Below are 18,376 nucleotides of genomic sequence, written 5' to 3'. Positions count from 1 at the left end.
GGCAGTCAGAAAAGCGGTTTTGAGTGAAAGGTATTTCAAATCCACGGATTGAAGTGGTTCGAAAGGGGGCTTTCATAGTTTCGAGAACTATAGAAAGATCCCAGATAGGAACCGATGGGGGCACGGGGTTCATCCTTCTAGCTCCCCTGAGGAAGCGGATGACCAGCTCGCTTTTACCCCATGACTGGCCGTGCAGGGGTTCAGCTGAACGCCGCAACGGCCGCCACATACACTTTGAGCGTGGATGGGGATCTGCCCTTATCCAGCAGCTCTTGTAGAAATACGAGCAGCGACGACACCCCACATGTCCGCGGGTCCAGGTCTCTGTCGGTGCACCATTTTGAGAACACAGACCATTTTGACGCATAGAGTCTTCTCGTGGAAGGGGCTCTAGCGTGTATGATGGTGTTTATTACTCCTTCTGGCAGAGCGACGGGTAGTCGTTGATCACCCACGCATGCAGCCCAGCTCTGGGTGGGGATGCCAGATTGTGCCGCTGAGCTTGAGAGAGGAGATCTGCTCTCACTGGGATGGGCCACGCGCTGTCAGTGACAGCTGCGTAAGCTCGGGAACCATGTCTGATTCTCCCAACGCGGGCTATGAGGAGCACCGAGTGACGCCGCTTCCTGATCCTCTGTATTACCTGTGGCAATAGCGAGACGGGAGGGAAGGCGTAAAGCGGGCGTCTGGGCCAGTCCTGGGCCAGCGCGTCCTCGCTTTTGAGAAAAATATAGGGCAGTGAGAGTTGTCTTTGGACGCAAAGAGGTCTATCTCTGCTCTGCCGAATAGGTGCCATAACGTCTGGACTGTTTGAGCGTGCAGGGACCATTCCCCTGGGGAATATTGTCTCTGGACAGTCTGTCCGGGCCGCCGCTCAGGTGGCCTGGCACGCGCGTCGCCCTCAGCGAGCAGGTGGCACTGGGACCAACTCAGTATGCGTTTCGTCAGATGGAAGAGGTTCCTGGATCTGACACCGCCCTGACGGTTTAGGTAGGATACCACAGATCTGTTGTCCGAACGGACCAGGACGTGGTGACCCTGAATGACCGGGAGAAAGCGCACGCGCGTACTCGACCGCTATCATTTCCAGACAATTTATGTGAAGGAGCTTTTCCTGAACTGACCATAGGCCGAAAACCGGAGAGCCCTCGCGAGACCGCGCCCCAACCCGTGTTGGACGCGTCTGTCGAGATGACTTTTCGGCGAGATACAGCTCCCATTGTCACTCCCGCTGATACCATTCGGCCACTGTCCAGGGCTGCAGAGCTGATATACAGGTCTGAGTCACCTTGATGGGCTGGCGGCCTGTGGCCCAAGCCCGGCGAGACGCCGGTGTTTAGCCAATGCTGAAGCGGTGCATGTGCAGTAAACCCAGCTGAAGTACCGCTGCGGCTGAGGCCATGTAACCTAGCACTCTCTGGAATTTCTTCAGAGGCGTGAGGCTGTTCATCTGAAAAGATGCGGTTAGTCGCTGAACACGGCGTGCGCGCTGTGTAGATAAGCTGAGCCGTCATTGCCACGGAGTCTAGTTCTATTCCCAGGAAGGAAATGGTCTGACTGGGCTGTAGTGAGCTCTTGGTCCAATTGACTGCAAGACCCAAACTGTTCAGATGGCTGAGGAGAACTGCTCTGTGAGACAGAAGCTCCATATGTGACTGAGCCATAATCAGCCAGTCGTCCAAATAGTTCAGAATTCGCAAACCCTGACTCGCGAGGGGTGCGAGCGCCGCATCCATGCACTTCGTGAAAGTACGGGTGCTAAGGACAGGCCGAACGGAAGGACGGTGTATTGATAAACCTGGCCGTCGGCTGAATCTCAAGAATGGCCTGTGACGGGATTTATCTGAATCTGAAAGTATGCATCTTTCAGATCGAGAGAAATAAACCAGTCCCCTGGCGCATTACGCGCGAGGAGTTTCCTGATTGTAAGCATTTTGAACGGTCTTTTGCAAGCACCTTGTTCAAAACCCTGAGATCTAATATGGGTCTGAGGCCGCCGTCTTTCTTGGGAACAAGAAAATAACGGCTGTAAAGCCCGACTCAGCTCAGAGAGGGTGGCACTTTTTCTATGGCCCTTTTGCACAGAAGGCTTGCTATTTCTGAACGAAGCATGCACGCTGCTTCCGTGTTCACAGTGGTTTCGAGCCGGCTCTGAAGCGAGGAGGGCGGCGATCGAACTGTAGCAAATAGCCCTGTTGTATTGTGCTTAACACCCACTTGGATATCCCTGGAATAGCTTCCCACGCTTTGAAGCGTAACGCTAGAGGGTGAATGGCCAATTCGCTCTGATTGCCGCACACAGAGTGCTGAACAAAATGTGTGAGCGTGTTTAGTGTGTTCATGCATGATTGCTCGCAGACAGCATGAACAGGCTGTTTTGTGAGTGACTTCCCGATTGGAATGAATGGGGAAAGAGTCACATCTGTTACGTGATGCGCAAGCATAGTCATGGGCACGGGACTTACACACAGAGGAATGTTTGCTGGCCGTGTAACAGAGCGGGCAGAGAATGGGCGCGCGACGCATTTGTGGGCGCCTTCATTGATTCTGACGCTCGAGCGGTTCGTAACCGCTTTATGTGAGCGTGCTCTGGTGGGGACACGAGACATGCAGTGCTTGTGTGCAGAAGTGAACACTGGATTGTGGGCACATTTTCTACACATAGGGCTGGTCGTGTGACAGAGCGGGCAGAGAATGGGCACGCACACGCATTTGTGGGCCTTCATTGACTCTGACGCCGAGCGGTTCAGTAATCAGCTTTATGAGAGCGTGCTCTGATAGGGGCACGGGATGTGTTATGCTTGTGTGTAGGGGCGAACACTGGGTTGTGGGCACTTTTTCTACACATAAGACATGTTTGCTCTTTACAAGATTTATTGGGTCGCCGTGAAAACGGCGTTTGAGTGCAGGCAAGCGGGCAGTGTCACCGGCTTGTTGGCTGCTAAATTCACCACTGTAGTAGCCTGAGAGAAGGGGACTGACAGGGGCAAAGTTTTGACGGTGGTCCGCCGCGGCGGACTGAGCCGTCGCTTGTTCAACAAAGTTAGGAAGACTTCGGTTGCTCTGGTTTCAGCGCTACCTTAAATCGAGGCGCTGGGGCGGCGGTCTCGCGGCGGCTGTCTGAACGCTGATCGAGGGCGGCCGCCCTGTCGACGCTGAGAAGTCTGAGTTTGTTGAACTGGGCGCTGTGAAGAGGCTCGTGCAGGAGGCTGGTCACGTGAGCGGCCTGCAGAGGAGCTAAGCGACGCGGCAGGAAGAGGTTCATGGCTTGGGTGGCTTTCTGGACTTCTGAGAAGCGGTCAACAATGCCACTCACCGCGGAGCCGAAGAGACCGGTCGGAGAGAGCGGTGCGTTGAGGAACGTGGAGCGCTCTGCTTCTCCCATGTCGGCTAGTGTTAGCCATAAGTGTCTCTCGGTCAAAGTCAGCGATGCCATACACTTCCCTAGAGCTTGGGCTGCAGCTTTGGTAGCCGAAGGGCGCAGGTCTGTCGCGCCAGTAGATCAGTAACAGCCTCTGGGTGTCTGCCTTTCTCATCCCACTCCGAAGAAGGTCTGCTTGTAGGATCTGTAAAACTGCCATTGAGTGCAGCGCAGATGCGGCTTGGCCGGCGGCGGAATAGGCGCGCCAACATAGGCGGAAGTCGCTCTGCAGGCCTTAGACGGGAGCACAGGCTTGGAACGCCATCTCGCGGAGGGCGGACAAAGGTGTGCTGCTACCGAGTCCTCGACCGGGGAATGGATGAGTAGCCTCTCTCAGTGGCGCCGCCCACCGATCGCGAGAGAGGAGACGTGGGAACGGGTCCTGGCTGAAAAAGGAGCATTCCACGACTTTGCAAGCTCTGTATGTAATTCCGGCAGGAAGGGAGCGCCCGGCCGCGGGTGTAGAGCGGCGATGGCTTTGAAGAAAGCAGCCGCCGAGTCTGTTGGGAGCCTGCTCAGGGGCGGTGACCACTCGAGCCCGAGGCGGTCGACGGCCTGTGTGAGGAGGCGTGTTAACTCCCTTCGACTCGGGCGCGGGTCCTGCTGGATTCCTGGGCCGAGGAGGAGGCTTGGGAGCCTGACCACTCCTCGCTGTCCGAACCATGATGGAACAGCGGCCCTTATCCTCCGCCTCGTCATCCGAGATGGCAGCAGTGCGGCCGCCGGCGGCAACTGCGCGGCCCCGGGGCGGGGAGGGTGAAAGCGATGCTCGAGGGAGAGGCTCCGGCGAGGCAGTCGCTTCAACCACAGTTTCCGGCAGCCTTTGTGAGCGGCGCTTCTTCCTGCGCTGGCTGAAGGTAAGCGGCGCTGGCGGTTTCTGCTTTGAGCGCTCGAGTCGAGCCCGCAGGGTCGACATCGGTAGCTCCTCACAGAATCGCATCCGCCCTCAGCGAGGGCGAGCTCTGCGTGCCCCAGTCCCAGGCAGAGAGCGCAGATGATGTGGCGGTCTCCTGTGCTGAGAAGGGCGCGACATGAGGCGCAAGTGGAGCGAGGCATCTTGAAAAAGACGCTCATACTCTTTTGTGAATAGTTCGTGAGAACTAGCTTGCTTTAAAAGGATACGTCGTCGGATGGCGTAGCTCGCAGGATGGCTGAAGGTGGCTGAGACGGCCGGCTTCTTCTAGCGCTGTCCACGCTTGCTTGATGCCCCTCGAACGACGACGCGGCTTCCAGGTCAGCGATGCGAAGAGCTTCGCTGAAGAGATGAAAATCAGGGTTCCAGCCTACGAACTACGCTTATATGCACTCTAGTCATGCCCATTTTGGCGGGCCTTGATGCAGTGAGCGCGCGCGGACGCCTCTCATTGGATGCGAGTTCGCCCAAGCTCGTCTATAGGCTGCAGCAGTTGCCGCAGAGCAACCTATGAGCTCGCTAGCTAGCCCGCTCAAGGTCTGCATCTGCCACACTGTGTTGACAATGGATACAAAAATTAAGGATAATTTTTTGGCTTCAAATCTCAGAAAAGATGAATCTTTCCCGTAGCGTAAGCTAGCTTACGCAATACGAGAGAACCTCTCGTAAAAGAACTATTTGTTTAAAAATAAACTTTTGTCCAAAACTTTTGTCCAACAAATCAGGTGGTATAACAACATGCAGGTAGCCATTCTCATCATGTGACAAAATCCATAAAACAGAGAGAACCCCTTAAGATCCTCATGAATGTGTGATTTATTATATCTATTTTGTATTATTATTATTAAGGATTAAGTTGAGTACACTCACATGCATTTTACTTGTATTTTTTGTAATGCATTTTACTTGGTAACACACCTTGATATTTTAAAAAGAATTGTTTTTTTGAAAATGCTATGAATAATTTTTTTATTTTATTTTTATATGAAACCAATACGGAAACAAATGTCTCGGGTTACGTGGTGTAACCCTTGTTTACTGAAAAAAGCGGAACGAGATGCTGCGCTGAGAAAGGCGCATGGGGAACAATCCTACATTGTGACCAGCTGTGAATATGTGTGTAACATGTCAATGAACATTGACCAGAATTTATAGCCTCGGGTGATGAGATCATTGGATGCACCTGTGGCCAGGCTATAAATAGATGCGTCACCAGCGTGCCATCAGATATTTTTTCTGAAGAGCAGTCCTGGGACATCCCAGTGCAGCAAAGAAGCGCAGCATCTCGTTACACCACGTAACCCGAAATGTTCCCTTTACATAAAGCTTTACTAGGATGCTGCGCTGAGAAAAGCGCTTTGGGAATGAGAATACCCACGCCGCCACACTGAGGCTGTCTGGACCCCTACGGTTGTGAAGTGTGCTCACAAGAACGTGAGAGGTCTCAGACATGAGCTTGATATGTCGACTCGAGGGGATAGGAGCCTGGAGTGGCATGAACATCTAAACTATAGAATCTAATGAATGTGTGCAGAAAGGACCAACCTGCCGCATCACAAACTTTCTGCAGAGAGCACACTAGCCAAGGCTTTAGAGGAGGCCAGCCCTCTGGTAGAGTGAGCCCTGATACTTACTGGCGAAGCTTGACCGCGCGCCTCGTAGGACAGGGCAGTAGTGTCCCTCACCCCATGCAACATAGTCTGCTTGGAGGTGGCCACCCCCGGTTGCGGCTCCCATGGCAAACGAACAGTTGCCCTGACTTATGCCAGTGGCTAGTGCGGTGGACATAAGTCTAAAGGGCACAGACTGGACACAGTCTGTGAAGACTTGGCTGCTCCGGCTTGCAAATGGCGGGGAGCAGAAGGCTTAGAGAGTGACCTGATGTAGGGTCGCGAAAGGCACCTTAGGCAGGTAGTCAGGATGAGGGTGCAAAATTGCTTTGGTCATTCCTGGGGCAAACTCTGGCTGGCAAAACAGACAGAGCCTGTAGGTACCCAGTTCTCTTTAGAGAGGTAATCGCCATAAGAAAAACCATATTGAGAGTCAAAAGTCTGTCAGACGCTATGAAGAGGTCATGGTCCTAGCAGGGGATGCCTCTCAAAGGGCACACCGTCCATCAAGGCGTGGCGAGCTGAAATGTCGGCCACATAGACCCTGAGAGTGGTGGGGCATGTGCCTGCTGACAGTTCTTCCTGCAGAAAGTCCAGAACTGAAGCAATCTGGCAGTTAACTGGATATGCATTATGAATTTTTAGTGGCCATGTATGCGCCACCGCGTCCAGCCCCAGGGGGGGCTTGGTGACTCAGGGAGAAGTAGAGGAGACATTGCGCTATTCATAGAGGCGAAGAGGTCCTCTTCTGCCCTGTAAAATCTCACCTAGTTTTGTTCCAAGTGGAGGGAGCCCTAGCACTTAAAATGGTCAGGAAAAAGCCCTGTGTACCTCAGCCCAGTTGGTACCCATCAGGGGCCAAGCGTGAACGGTTCCACAATTCGGACCGGGGATGAATATTGTCCCCTGTGCCTGAGAAATAAGGTCCTTCCTGTTTGGAATCACCCGAGGCGAGCCGTCGAGGAGAGATATTAACCCCGAGAACCATACCCTGTTCGGCCAGCGTGGCGCTATCAGTAAGAGGCAAGACCCTTATTGGCGAACTCTGGCCAAGACTCCCGGGAGCAGAGAAACTGGGGAAAAATGCATACAGACGCTTTCAGGGCCATGTATGTGGCATCGCGTCCACACCCAGGGGGGCTGGGTGACTCAGGGAGAAGTAGAGGAGACATTGCACTGTTCATAGAGGCGAAGAGGTCCTCTTCTGCCCTGTAAAATCTCACCCAGATTTGTTCCACTACCTCGGGGTGGAGTTTCCACTCCCCCGTAGGTATTTTCTGTCTGGACAGTAAATCTGCTCCCACATATGGGCATCCAGGGATATAAACTGCCCTGAGTGACAGGGGCTTGCCCTGGGCCCCAAGGAGAATCCGACGTGCCAGAAATTTAGCTGACGTGAACATGGATCTCCTTGATGGTTTATGTAAGAGACTACCGCTGTATTGCCCACCCGCACCAAGACATGGCAGCCTCTGGAGGAAGTATTTCAGGGCCAGAAATACAGCCATCAGCTCGAGACAGTTACTGTGACAACTGAGCTGATGACCCTCCCATTCCCCTTGAGCTGAACGACCACTTAAGACCACTACCCAGCCCATCAGGGAGGTGTCTGACACACCTAGAGTGGGACCCAAGGTAAGAAACCGAGGTCTGAACCACATAGAAAGGGAACGAAGCCCGCGGCGCGTAACCTTTATTTGCCTTAGGGGACCAGCCCTTGGATGAAACCCCCTGGCTTTTAGCCACAGCTGGAACGGTCTCATGTGCAGAAGGCCCGAAGGGATCACCGCGGACGCAGATGCCACGAGACCTAGTATTCGTTGATACTGACGAGCAATGCAACCTTGACCTAGCCTGACCTTGCTCAGGGCGTTCTGAATGGAAATGATTAGTGCGGGAGACAATAGGAGACAATTTCCGGAGAAACCAGATGAGCTAAGACAATATCCCTGTGCTGAACTGCCAGTTCTTGGAACTGCGCTTGGATCAGCCAGTCGTCTATATAATTCAGAATGCGGATGCCCCAGAGTCGCAAAGGAGCCAGTGCTGCATCCATGCATTTCATGAATGTGCGGGTTAATAGGGCTAGGCCGAATGGAAGAACCCGATACTGGAAGGCTTCGCCCCCGAAAGCGAACCTCAGGAACTTCCTGTGCTGTGGCGGAATTTCTATATAAATATATGCTTCCATGAGATTGATGGTGACCAGCCAAACGTGATGTTGGGCTTGTGACACGATCGTCTTGATACACCCTGACTGGGCAGTTCAAGCCTTGAAGACCTAAGGTTGGATGCAACCCCCCACCCTTCTTGAGAACCAGGAAGTATTCGCTGTAATAACCTGACTCTTTCTCTTGAAGGGGAACATGTTCTGTGGCCCCTTAGACCGAGAGATTTCGTAGTTTTTTCCACAGTAGAAATGCCTTGTCCGGTTTACGGTAGTGGAGACCACACAGTTGAAACAAACAAAAGTTGAGGGCGGCGAGCGAATTGAATTCTGTAGCCCTTCTCTACTGTTCTTAGGACCCACATAGAAATACCTGGCAGAAGTTCCCATTCTGCAGGCTCTCTGAGATGAGTATTCATTTTGACACTTCCTGTTGAGGGGATGTCGAGTGTTCCGCATCCTGGACTAAGGCAGGAAGCAACGGTACACCCAACTTTTCGTTGGAAGCCTCTAAACTCCCAAAACACTAGAGGCGGCACGAATGGAGAGGTTTCGTGGAGGTACCGGGAGGGTCGAAGTGGATGATACACGCGCCCCGTCCCGAGGGGGAATACCCCCACAAAAAACCATCAGGGTTTGCCCTGAGGTCTTGCTTTGGGGGCTGCTGAGGGCAATGAACTGGAGCCCAGACTTTACGAGGGGGAGCACGGTTCGCCACGCTTTGTTTTTGAGCCTCCCGTCTAGAAGGACTAGGGTGGGGCTGGGTGGCCGACGGCCCCTTCCCCCCGAGTGTGGCGAGGAAGGAATTGCCCTAAGGCTTCCCTGTGACTTTTTTGCCTCCTGGAATCTGGTGGTAACTATATTCATAGTGTCACTGAATAAACCAGAAGGCGAAACCGGGGCATCAGGAAGGAAAGTTTTTGTCCTTGTCTCTGATGCCTGATAGGTTAAGCCATAAGTGTCTCTCCATGCTGACCAAAGCAGACATAGACCGGCCAATGGTGCGGGCCGTCTGCTTGCTCATGCAGAGAGACAGGTCCGTGGCTCGACGAAGCTCAGAGAAAGCCTCTCCATCGACCGTGGTGCCCACACTCATGTCCTTCAACAGATTAGCCTAGTACGCCTGTAACACTGCCATAGTGTGCCGGGTAGCACCAGCCTGACCTGCTGCCCGATAAGCCTTCCCCACAAGCGTGGAGGTGGTCCTGCACAGCTTTGTGGGGAGAGTGGGTCTCTTTAGCGATGATGCCAAGCCAGGCGAGAGATAACCCTCTTCTACCGGCGGCATCACCGAATACCCCCGGGCTTCAGCACCCACGATAGTTGAATATGTCAATGTCGAGGGCACGAAGACACAGGAAGTGTCCCTTCCCTTCTTTTATTTATTTATTTTGGCTACCAGACAGAAATTTGTCTTCCTGTTTGGAGCGTTTGGGGGGGTGGGTCTGTTGTTATCTGCTTTATTATTGTGCGTGGCACGTACAGAGATTCAGCATCCCCCTCGTGAACCGAAGAAGGATAGGGAGAGAAGGATCAGCTGGATCTAGGGAGAGAGCGAGGGAAAGGGACGAACCCGTCTCTCTCTCCTCAACCAGATCCACGAGAGAGCCCCACGAATGAAGTGTGGGCGCTCACTCCTGAAAGCAAGCGAGGCGAGCGTGAAGCATTTTGCCCGAAAGCAGATCGCAATGCACGCACCCGCCCCACTCCAACGCGAGAGCAGCATGCTCTTCCCCCAAACAAACTTTGACAGGTTTGTGAGACACACACACAGAATGGCTCTGAATAAATTAGATCTGACGACATGCTGGTGACGCATCTATTAATAGCCTGGCCACAGGTGCATCCAATGATCTCAGCAGCCGAGGCTATAAATTCCGGTCAATGTTCATTGACGTGTTACCCACATATTCACAGCTGGACACAATGTAGGATTGTTCCCAAAGCGCTTTTCTCAGCGCAGCATCCTAGTGAAGATTTTTGTAAAGGAAACATTACATTTCTACGAACTTTATAAGTTTTAAGCTAGATTTGTATAGACTCAGACAACCTAATTTACATTATCATACATTATAATTATGTTTTACTTCAGAATTCTTTATTAATGTGACAAGTTGCAACGGTAAACAGCTTACTCTTTCACCGTGGATACACTGAAAACAGGTGGTGGCTCATGATGCGCCAAAATGAAATAGCTCCCATTATTATTGACAACTACATTGGAGTCACACAACTGTGACAAAGTTTGGGAGTAGACTATATTTGTTTCTGCATGGTGCTGAATTTTTAAAATAACACGTGGATATACGATAACATCAATGGTACAGCAGAATCTCTCCCAATTAAGTTGTTTCTTCTTTGCAAGCTATACCACTCATACCACCCAACTCTGGGAATCTTTAAAGGCATTTATCAACATATATTTATTCATGAATGATTTGTGATGTGGCTTTATTTTAGTCTCTTATATGTGAAAACTGAAAACTAAACAGTATGCATTTGTACATGAAAGTACAGCATTGCATGAAGTCTGTATTTAACTCTATAAAATTCCAAAGCCAATAAAAATCTTTCCACATGCAATTTGGAATACTGATTAGGACCATTTTATGGCGATCACCTGCTGAAACACAGCATGTGGTTTCAAGCATAGGCTTGACCTTATAAACTTCAAACTTGCCTTTTGGAAACTTTTAGGTAAATTTGATGCAATGAAGTGATTATATAAGCAGTGTCCATAAATACAGTGCTGAACTCTAACAATACTTTTTAACCATTTTTACTCAAAGGCGTTGTGACGAGGCAGGCGAGGAAGGAGGATATAAACACGGCTTTAATAAAACCGAGATAAAAAAAATAACTCAGAATATAAGAAAACAAAAACACAGGGAACCAAGCACAGATCATCAAACAATACATGCAAAGACTGACAAAGAAACCAGGGGAAACAAGGGAATGAGGAACACCTGTAAAAAAAACTACAAAGGACTACAAAACTAACAGGAACGGGGAATTAAACCAGAATTTCAACATAAAAGTCTAATCAGAGAAACAGGGAATACATCACAGACGTTCTGTTGTGTAAGACCACCAACAGCTTGATTAAAAGATGCTATAAGAAACTTCCACCAAACTTTCTGGGTTCAGTATAAGATAAGATCAATTGACAGCATTTTTGGCATTATGCTGATTACCACAAAAATGTAATTAAACTTTTCTTTAAAAAAAAAAGCTGGTAACAGTTAATGCACTTACAATGGAAGTAAATGTGGGAAAATTTTGGAGGGTTTCAAGGCAGAAATGTGAATCTTATAATTTTATTAAAGCACTTACATTAATTATTTTGTTAAACTTTTGTATTATTTGAGCTGTAAAGTTGTTATGGTCATTTGAGGGTTTGTTTACATTACATTGTCATAGCAACGAAGTTGCAAAATTGGCTATAACTTTACACAGAACAGGTTATTAAGCAATTTCATCACACTACTATTTATGTCTGATAGAGTATTTTAACATTTAAAAATTGGCCACCATTCACTTCCATAGTAAGTGACGCAAGATTATTTGCTTTTTTATTAAAGAAAAGGAGGGGCAAGCAAGTCAAAATACATTTTTGTGGTAATCAACATTATATCACAAATGCTGTCGATTGAGCTTAACTTGCATTGACACTGGAATATTCCTTTAAGGCCTTTGCACACCAAACGCAAATATTTGCCTCTATTTCTCTCTGAGATTAACATTTTTTAAAAGAAACAATAAACCATAAATAAACAACAATAAACAATAAACTGCCATTCACACATGGAGCTAACATTTGTACACAGACAAGTTTTGTTTTTTGTCTTTTTTTATGGCAAGTGTGTTAATAAATATGAGATAAAATATGAGCTTTGGATCACATGTCAGGAGCTGCTGCAGTTAACAAATCCAGCACAACTAGTGCCACTAAAGCCCAGAGAGCTTTTTTTACCTCCGACGCTCAAGGAACTCAAGGAAGAAATCGTGAAACAGCAGTGAGGATGTGTATTTTATTTGCATCAAATGACTTAAAAACTAAAACAAAATTTCTCATATGGGTCCTCTTAACATGTAAACGATATTGCTGCATCACTGCCTTGCATCCCGTTTAAAAATAATATCTGACCTTAAGAGGATTGACTGCATAATGCATTCCATATCTCTCCATTAATTTTGCCTTTGCATTTAACTACCATGCTTTCAGCTTCCCATTTCAGGACACCTATTTCAGTGGTATCCCTCAGGTAATAGGGATGTTATTGTAGTGCCATTCTATTTAAACAACAAAATGCTTACAGAACCTTTAAGGGGTAGGAACATAATTGTTTTATTTTTTACTGTACGTTGTACCTTCTGTCCCGGGGTACCAGGTGGCCCAGGTGGACAGATGCATGGCTCTGGGGTTGGATCAATATCACCTGGTCCATTAACACACTGGAAAAAAAGAAAAGAGAAACAGTCTATACTTTACAACATTTTGTTTAACATGAAGTCTCTGACATAATTTTTTCTTTCTCAGCCAAACAATGCCAACTATGTTGCCAAAACAGCATTCAGTTTCATGTTTTGAAAATCAAAATTCCGTATTGATTTTAAAATTCTGTTAACTACTTACAAAGCTTTGAATGGTCTAGCTCCGCAGTACTTAAGTGATTTCTACCACGCTATATTCCAACACGTTCATTCTGGCCTGTTAATAGTTCCTAGAATATCAAAATCCACTAAAGGAGGAGATACTTTTCATATTTGGCTCCTAAACTATGGAATGGTCTCCCAAACACTGTTCGAGATGCAGACACACTCTCTCAGTTCAAGTCTAGACTAAAGACTCATCTATTTAGCCAGGCATACACCTAATTTATCCTCCAACCCACACTTAGGCTGCTTTAGTTGGGTCTGCCGGAACCAGAAACCAGAATCATTGAGCATGATCTCTAACTCTGCAATAAATTAAATGGCATCTACGCTTACATCTTTTCATTTGTTTCCCTGTCTCAACCTCGGGACTCCTATCTTGAGGTCACCAGAACCGGCTGGATCCAGCACCATTCCTGCTTCATGTTGGACTCCACTGCTACATGTCGCAGAATGATGATGACTAAATGCAGCCGGTGCCAGCCAAACATCACTTCAATGTATTATGATGGACTTCAGAGGATGAAATGATGTCAACTCCAACCTGCATCACCTCGGTCTATTGATGGACTACGATCTTGAAATGGAATGCATAGACTAACTATTGACAACAAAAGCCTTGTAGCCTTGTAGCCAATTAACAAGGACAATTGCATCTATGTGAACTTCTGCATTTAATCAAGATGGACTTCAAAGACATTAGTCATTAATCTTACAGTTCAAACACAATCAATGTTTAATCACTGACCCTTAATACTTAGTTTAATAATTTTAAACCATGATTTTACCTATACATAATTAATATTTACATTACATTCATAATGTTACCAGAGGGGAACTGGCCCCCACAGTGAGTCTGGTTTCTCCCAAGGTTATTTTTCTCCATTAATCTACATCTTATGGAGTTTTGTGTTCCTTGCCACAGTCGCCTACAGATTGCTCACTATTAATACAATTATCATTTAATTATTTTTAAACACTATTAAAAATCGTATTTTATCTAAATTACACAATGATGATTAATCGACTTTATAGACATAACAGTTTTATCGTCTGTTAATGTTGATCTTCTGTAAAGCTGCTTTGAAACGATGTGTGTTGTGAAAGGCGCTATACAAATAAAATTGACTTGACTTTGGTATTTGGTATTAATCCATTTTACTTTCATTATCAGTAAGGAAAATCAAGACTAAACTTGATTTTATCCACTGGAAATGAATTGGATGTGGAAAAGTAAATAGGGGCATTGTTGATTTCATGTTGAATTTGAATGTATACTTTTAGACCACCACTTACATAAAATTATCTGAGATTGTACAATTTTAGTACTTTAGGAGTACCAAGTAAAGACCATGGAGCATGAATTATGGTAATAGTTTCGTAGCATGGTATCAAAGTACCCAGCCTGATCACATTATTATTATTGTACATAGCTTTTATACGCAACATTTAAACATACATATTTTGCATGTTTGGATAAACGCTGAAACAAACAATATGGTAATTTTGACACCATTTAAAGCTTAAAAAATGCTAAATATTTAGAAATCTATTATAAATAGTTTTGTAAATTTTATTATTTTATGGATATTTTTTATCCCTTAACTCTACCCCCAAACATGACCCTAACAATTTCTTAACCGTATAAAAAAAAAAACAGAAAAATTGAATTGTAATAATTTAATAAAGAAAAAATAGGCAAAAGGCAGTACAAAAGTAGTACAAACGATGACGTGCTGCATTCAGTGTGCTTCCTGATGGCAAATAATATATTTTGTGTGAGGTACAAATGTACGTTTTCAATCGCAAACATTTTTCTCCTCATGCACTCCATAATATGGCATGTCCCAATCAAGATCATGAGATACGTGACCGGTTTCTTGGGATGGTAATTTCTGAATTTTGAAATCAATGCAGGAGTTGACAGTTATGGCTGTCCACTTGATGAATATCATTAAATAAAAGGCTTGAATTTGGGTCTATTGCTCACACAGAGCTATCTGAAGGCTTGGATTGTGGTGCACAAAAAAAATGGATTACTTTGTTTTATTGTGCTTTATTTTTTTAATTTTTTTTGAGCCGCAGCATATTCAAACTCCTTTTGCGTCCCATGACAAACAAAATAATGAATGATTAAAAGATTACAGAATTTGTATTTATTTTAACATTGTGTAACGAGGCAGGCGAGGAAAGAGGATCTAAACGCAGCTTTTAATGAAACAAAAGATAAACTAAGTACTCAGAATATAAAGAAACAAAACACAGGGAACCAAGTACAGAGCTTAACAACACATGCATAGACTAACAAAGAAACCAGGGGAAACAAGGGCAAACAAGGGAATGAGATAACACCTGGGGAAAACAATCAAGGTAAAAACAATCATGAAAGAAAACTACAAAGGTCTACAAAACTAACAGGGAACTAAACAACATAAAAGTCAAGGCAAAAAAAAAGGGAATACATAACAGAGCCCCTGGGAGGCCACCAAAGGGCCGAGACAGTGTCAGGAGGTCTGGGAGGTGGCTACAGAGCAGGGACTGGGCCAGGACACCTGGAAGGCAGCCACAGGGCAGGACTGGGTCAGCTGGTGGAGCTGCTGGAGGAGAGGTAGGCAAAATGGAAGGCGGAACCATGGGAGGCTCGAGGGCCAAAGCCAGGGAAGGCGGAGCCATGGGAGGCTCGAGGGGCCAAGCCACGGAAGGCGGAGCCGTGGGAGGCTCGAGGGGCAAAGTCATGGGAGGCTCGAGGGGCAAAGCCACGGAAGGCAGAGCCATGGGAGGCTCGAGGGGCAAAGCCACTGAAGGCGGAGCCATTGGAGGCTCAAGGAGCAAAGCCATGGAAGGCGGAGCCGTGGGAGGCTCGACAAGAGATGACAGCAACTGGGTACAGACTTCCGAATTCATCGTGAGCACTGGCAGCGACTCTGGAACGACCTTGGTGGTTGTGAACACGGGCTTGTTGACCATGGCAGGTGTTGGCACGGGCTCGATGGCTGTGGAAGGCTTGGATGAAGAAGCCGTGGAAGGCTTGGATGAAGGAACAGAAGATGCAGGTTTTGGCCCAGGGTTCCCGCTATAATACACTGTGTAAAGTGATCCGCAAATTTCCAGAGCATTCTGAGGATCAGCCGGAGGTATCAGTTCCTTTGGTGCACTATTCAGACCGCTGTCTGGAGGACAACCACCAGAGAGCGGTCTGGATAGTGCACTAAATTCACTAACTCTAAAAATTCACAGACATGATCCTCAACTGGACTGTCCCCTTGCTTCAGAAGCAGAATATTTGGTCAGTCTTTCTGTAACAAGGTAGGTGAGGAATGAGGATCTAAACGCAGCTTTAATGAAACAAAAGATAAATTAAGTTTAATTCTCAGCTTCACAGAAATTCCTGGGGCATATGGCATCCTCAGCAACAGTCGTGCCACTCGGGATGATGCATATGAGACCGCTTAAGCACTGGCTTCAGACTCGAGTCCCGAGATGGGCATGGCGCCACGGCACATACCGTGTGACCCTCGCCCCCTCCTGCTGTCACTTATTCAGTCCTTGGAAAGACTTCTGTTTTCTAGGGGCTGGAGTCCTCCTACAGCAGGTGTTCAGAGCGTCGTAGTTACTACAGACGCCTCCCAGTCAGGCTGGGATGCCATGTGTAATGGGCATGCAGCCGCTGGCTCCTGGATAGGACCGCGGCTGGGTTGGCACATCCAACCTCCACATGTGACTCTGGTACTCTCTGATGGAAGCCGCCCTCAGCACAGACACGCTGGCACACAGCTGGCCCCGGGGGCTGCGCAAGTACGCATTTCCCCCAGTGAGCCTACTTGAATAAGTCCTATGCAAGATCAGGGAGGACGAGGAACAAGTCACTCTCATGGCCCCTTACCGGCCCACTCAGACTTGGTTCTTGGATCTCACGTTCATCTCGACAGCACCTCCCTGGCGGATTCCCCTGCAGAATGACCTACTTTCTCAGGGCCGGGGCACCCTCTGGCATCCGCGCCCAGATCTCTGGAACCTCCAAATCTGTCTCTTGGATGGGATATGGAAGATCTAAGCGGTCTACCACCAGCAGTAGTAGACACGATCACTCAAGCAAGAGCTCCCTCTACTGTGGCGCTTATTCGCAAATTGGTGTTCTTCCAGATCTGAAGACCCGTTGAGGTACACAGTCAGGTCAGTGCTCTCATTTCTGCAGGAGAGGCTGGAGGGTGGCTGTCCCCCACACCTTGAAGGTTTATTTAGCCGCCATAGTGGCTCAGCATGATGCAAAGGAGGGTAAGTCATTAGAGAATCAGGACCTAATCATCAGGTTCCTTAGATGCGCCTGGAGGCTAGACCCTCCTAGGCCATGCCAGTTCCCCTCATGGGATCTCTCCATGGTCCTCTCGGGCCGTGGAGAGCCCCGTTTGAGCCACTAGAGTCAGTCGAACTATAGGCCCTTTACTTGAAGACGGCCCTTCTGATTTCGTTCACTTCCATCAAGAGGGTTGGTGACCTGCAAGCGTTCTCTGTCAGCAACACTTGCCTAGAGTTTGGTCTGGCAGATTTTCACGTCATCCTGAGACCCCGACCGGGCAACGTGCCCAAGGTTCCTACGACACCTTTCAGGTATCAAGTAGTGAACCTGCAGGTGCTGCCCCGGGAGGAGGCTGACCCAGCCTTAGCGTTGCTGTGTCCGGTGCGTGCTTTGCGCACCTATTTGGATCACACGCAGAGCTTTAGACACTCTGAGCAGCTCTTTGTTTGCTTTGGTGGACAGCGGAAAGGGAACGCTTTCTCCAAACAGAGGCTTGCCCACTGGATTGTGGACGCCATTGCGTTGGCCTACCAGACCCAGGCCATGCCCGCCCCCTTGCAGGTTGGAGTACATTCTACGAGGAGTGTGGCATCCTTGTGGGCACTGGCCAATGCCACCTCTCTAGCAGACATCTGCAGAGCGCGGGCAACACCTAATACCTTTGCAAGATTTTACAATCTCCGGGTTGAGCTGGTCTCATCCCATGTTTTGTCAGGTCTGACCATGTTGAATTCGATACTACGGAACAGCTGGCCAGGTGTATATCTTGCGCATATCGCCTTTCCCCTCTCCTGAGGCGAAGATGTGCGCTCTACTCCCCCAGTCAAGTCCACAAGTCACGGACCCTGGATGTCCTTCCACCCTAGTCCTCTGGCTCCGAATTCAGGGGAGGAGTTTGCAGCTGGGCCCACTGCAGGCACTGACTTGCCTGTACTGGAACAGGTGCTGCACAGGTACTGATTATTCAGATAATCACTTGTGGTATATTTTCCATGGTATGGTCCCCCTGTCAGTGGACCCGAGTCTCCCTTGAGCAGAGTTCCCTCTGTACATGGTTGCTGTATTTGTAGAGCTGTTCCCCGTCGAGGCAGGATCTACCACTGCGCCACCTCCATATGTGGCTGGTTTTGCCACATGCTAACCTCCCCTGCTGGGAAGGATGTGGTCTCCATGGGGTCTTTTCCCCCTGAAAGATTAGGATAGGAAAAGAACAACTTACCCGATGTGTTTTATAGTGTTAGATTGCCCCAGCCTCATCTAACACATTTTCTTTCTCAAAGATAAGAGGTAACCGAGGCTCTCAAGAGAGACC

The 18,376-nt window shown here is 48.2% G+C and overlaps 1 protein-coding gene across 2 annotated transcripts in view; it reads right to left on the bottom strand.

Annotated features, from left to right (window-relative positions):
* Positions 1–18,376, bottom strand: part of LOC127660463 (collagen alpha-1(XXI) chain-like) — a 155,569-nt gene that overhangs the window by 98,074 nt on the left and 39,119 nt on the right. For both annotated transcript variants that reach the window (XM_052150713.1, XM_052150714.1), the window contains exon 9: positions 12,483–12,566. In XM_052150713.1, coding sequence (XP_052006673.1) covers positions 12,483–12,566 — 84 coding nt within the window. The remainder of the gene's footprint in view (positions 1–12,482; positions 12,567–18,376) is intronic.

The sequence above is a fragment of the Xyrauchen texanus genome, chromosome 20, assembly GCF_025860055.1.
Source record: "Xyrauchen texanus isolate HMW12.3.18 chromosome 20, RBS_HiC_50CHRs, whole genome shotgun sequence".
Taxonomy (NCBI): domain Eukaryota; kingdom Metazoa; phylum Chordata; class Actinopteri; order Cypriniformes; family Catostomidae; genus Xyrauchen; species Xyrauchen texanus.
This window is presented reverse-complemented; position numbering and strand designations above follow the sequence as displayed.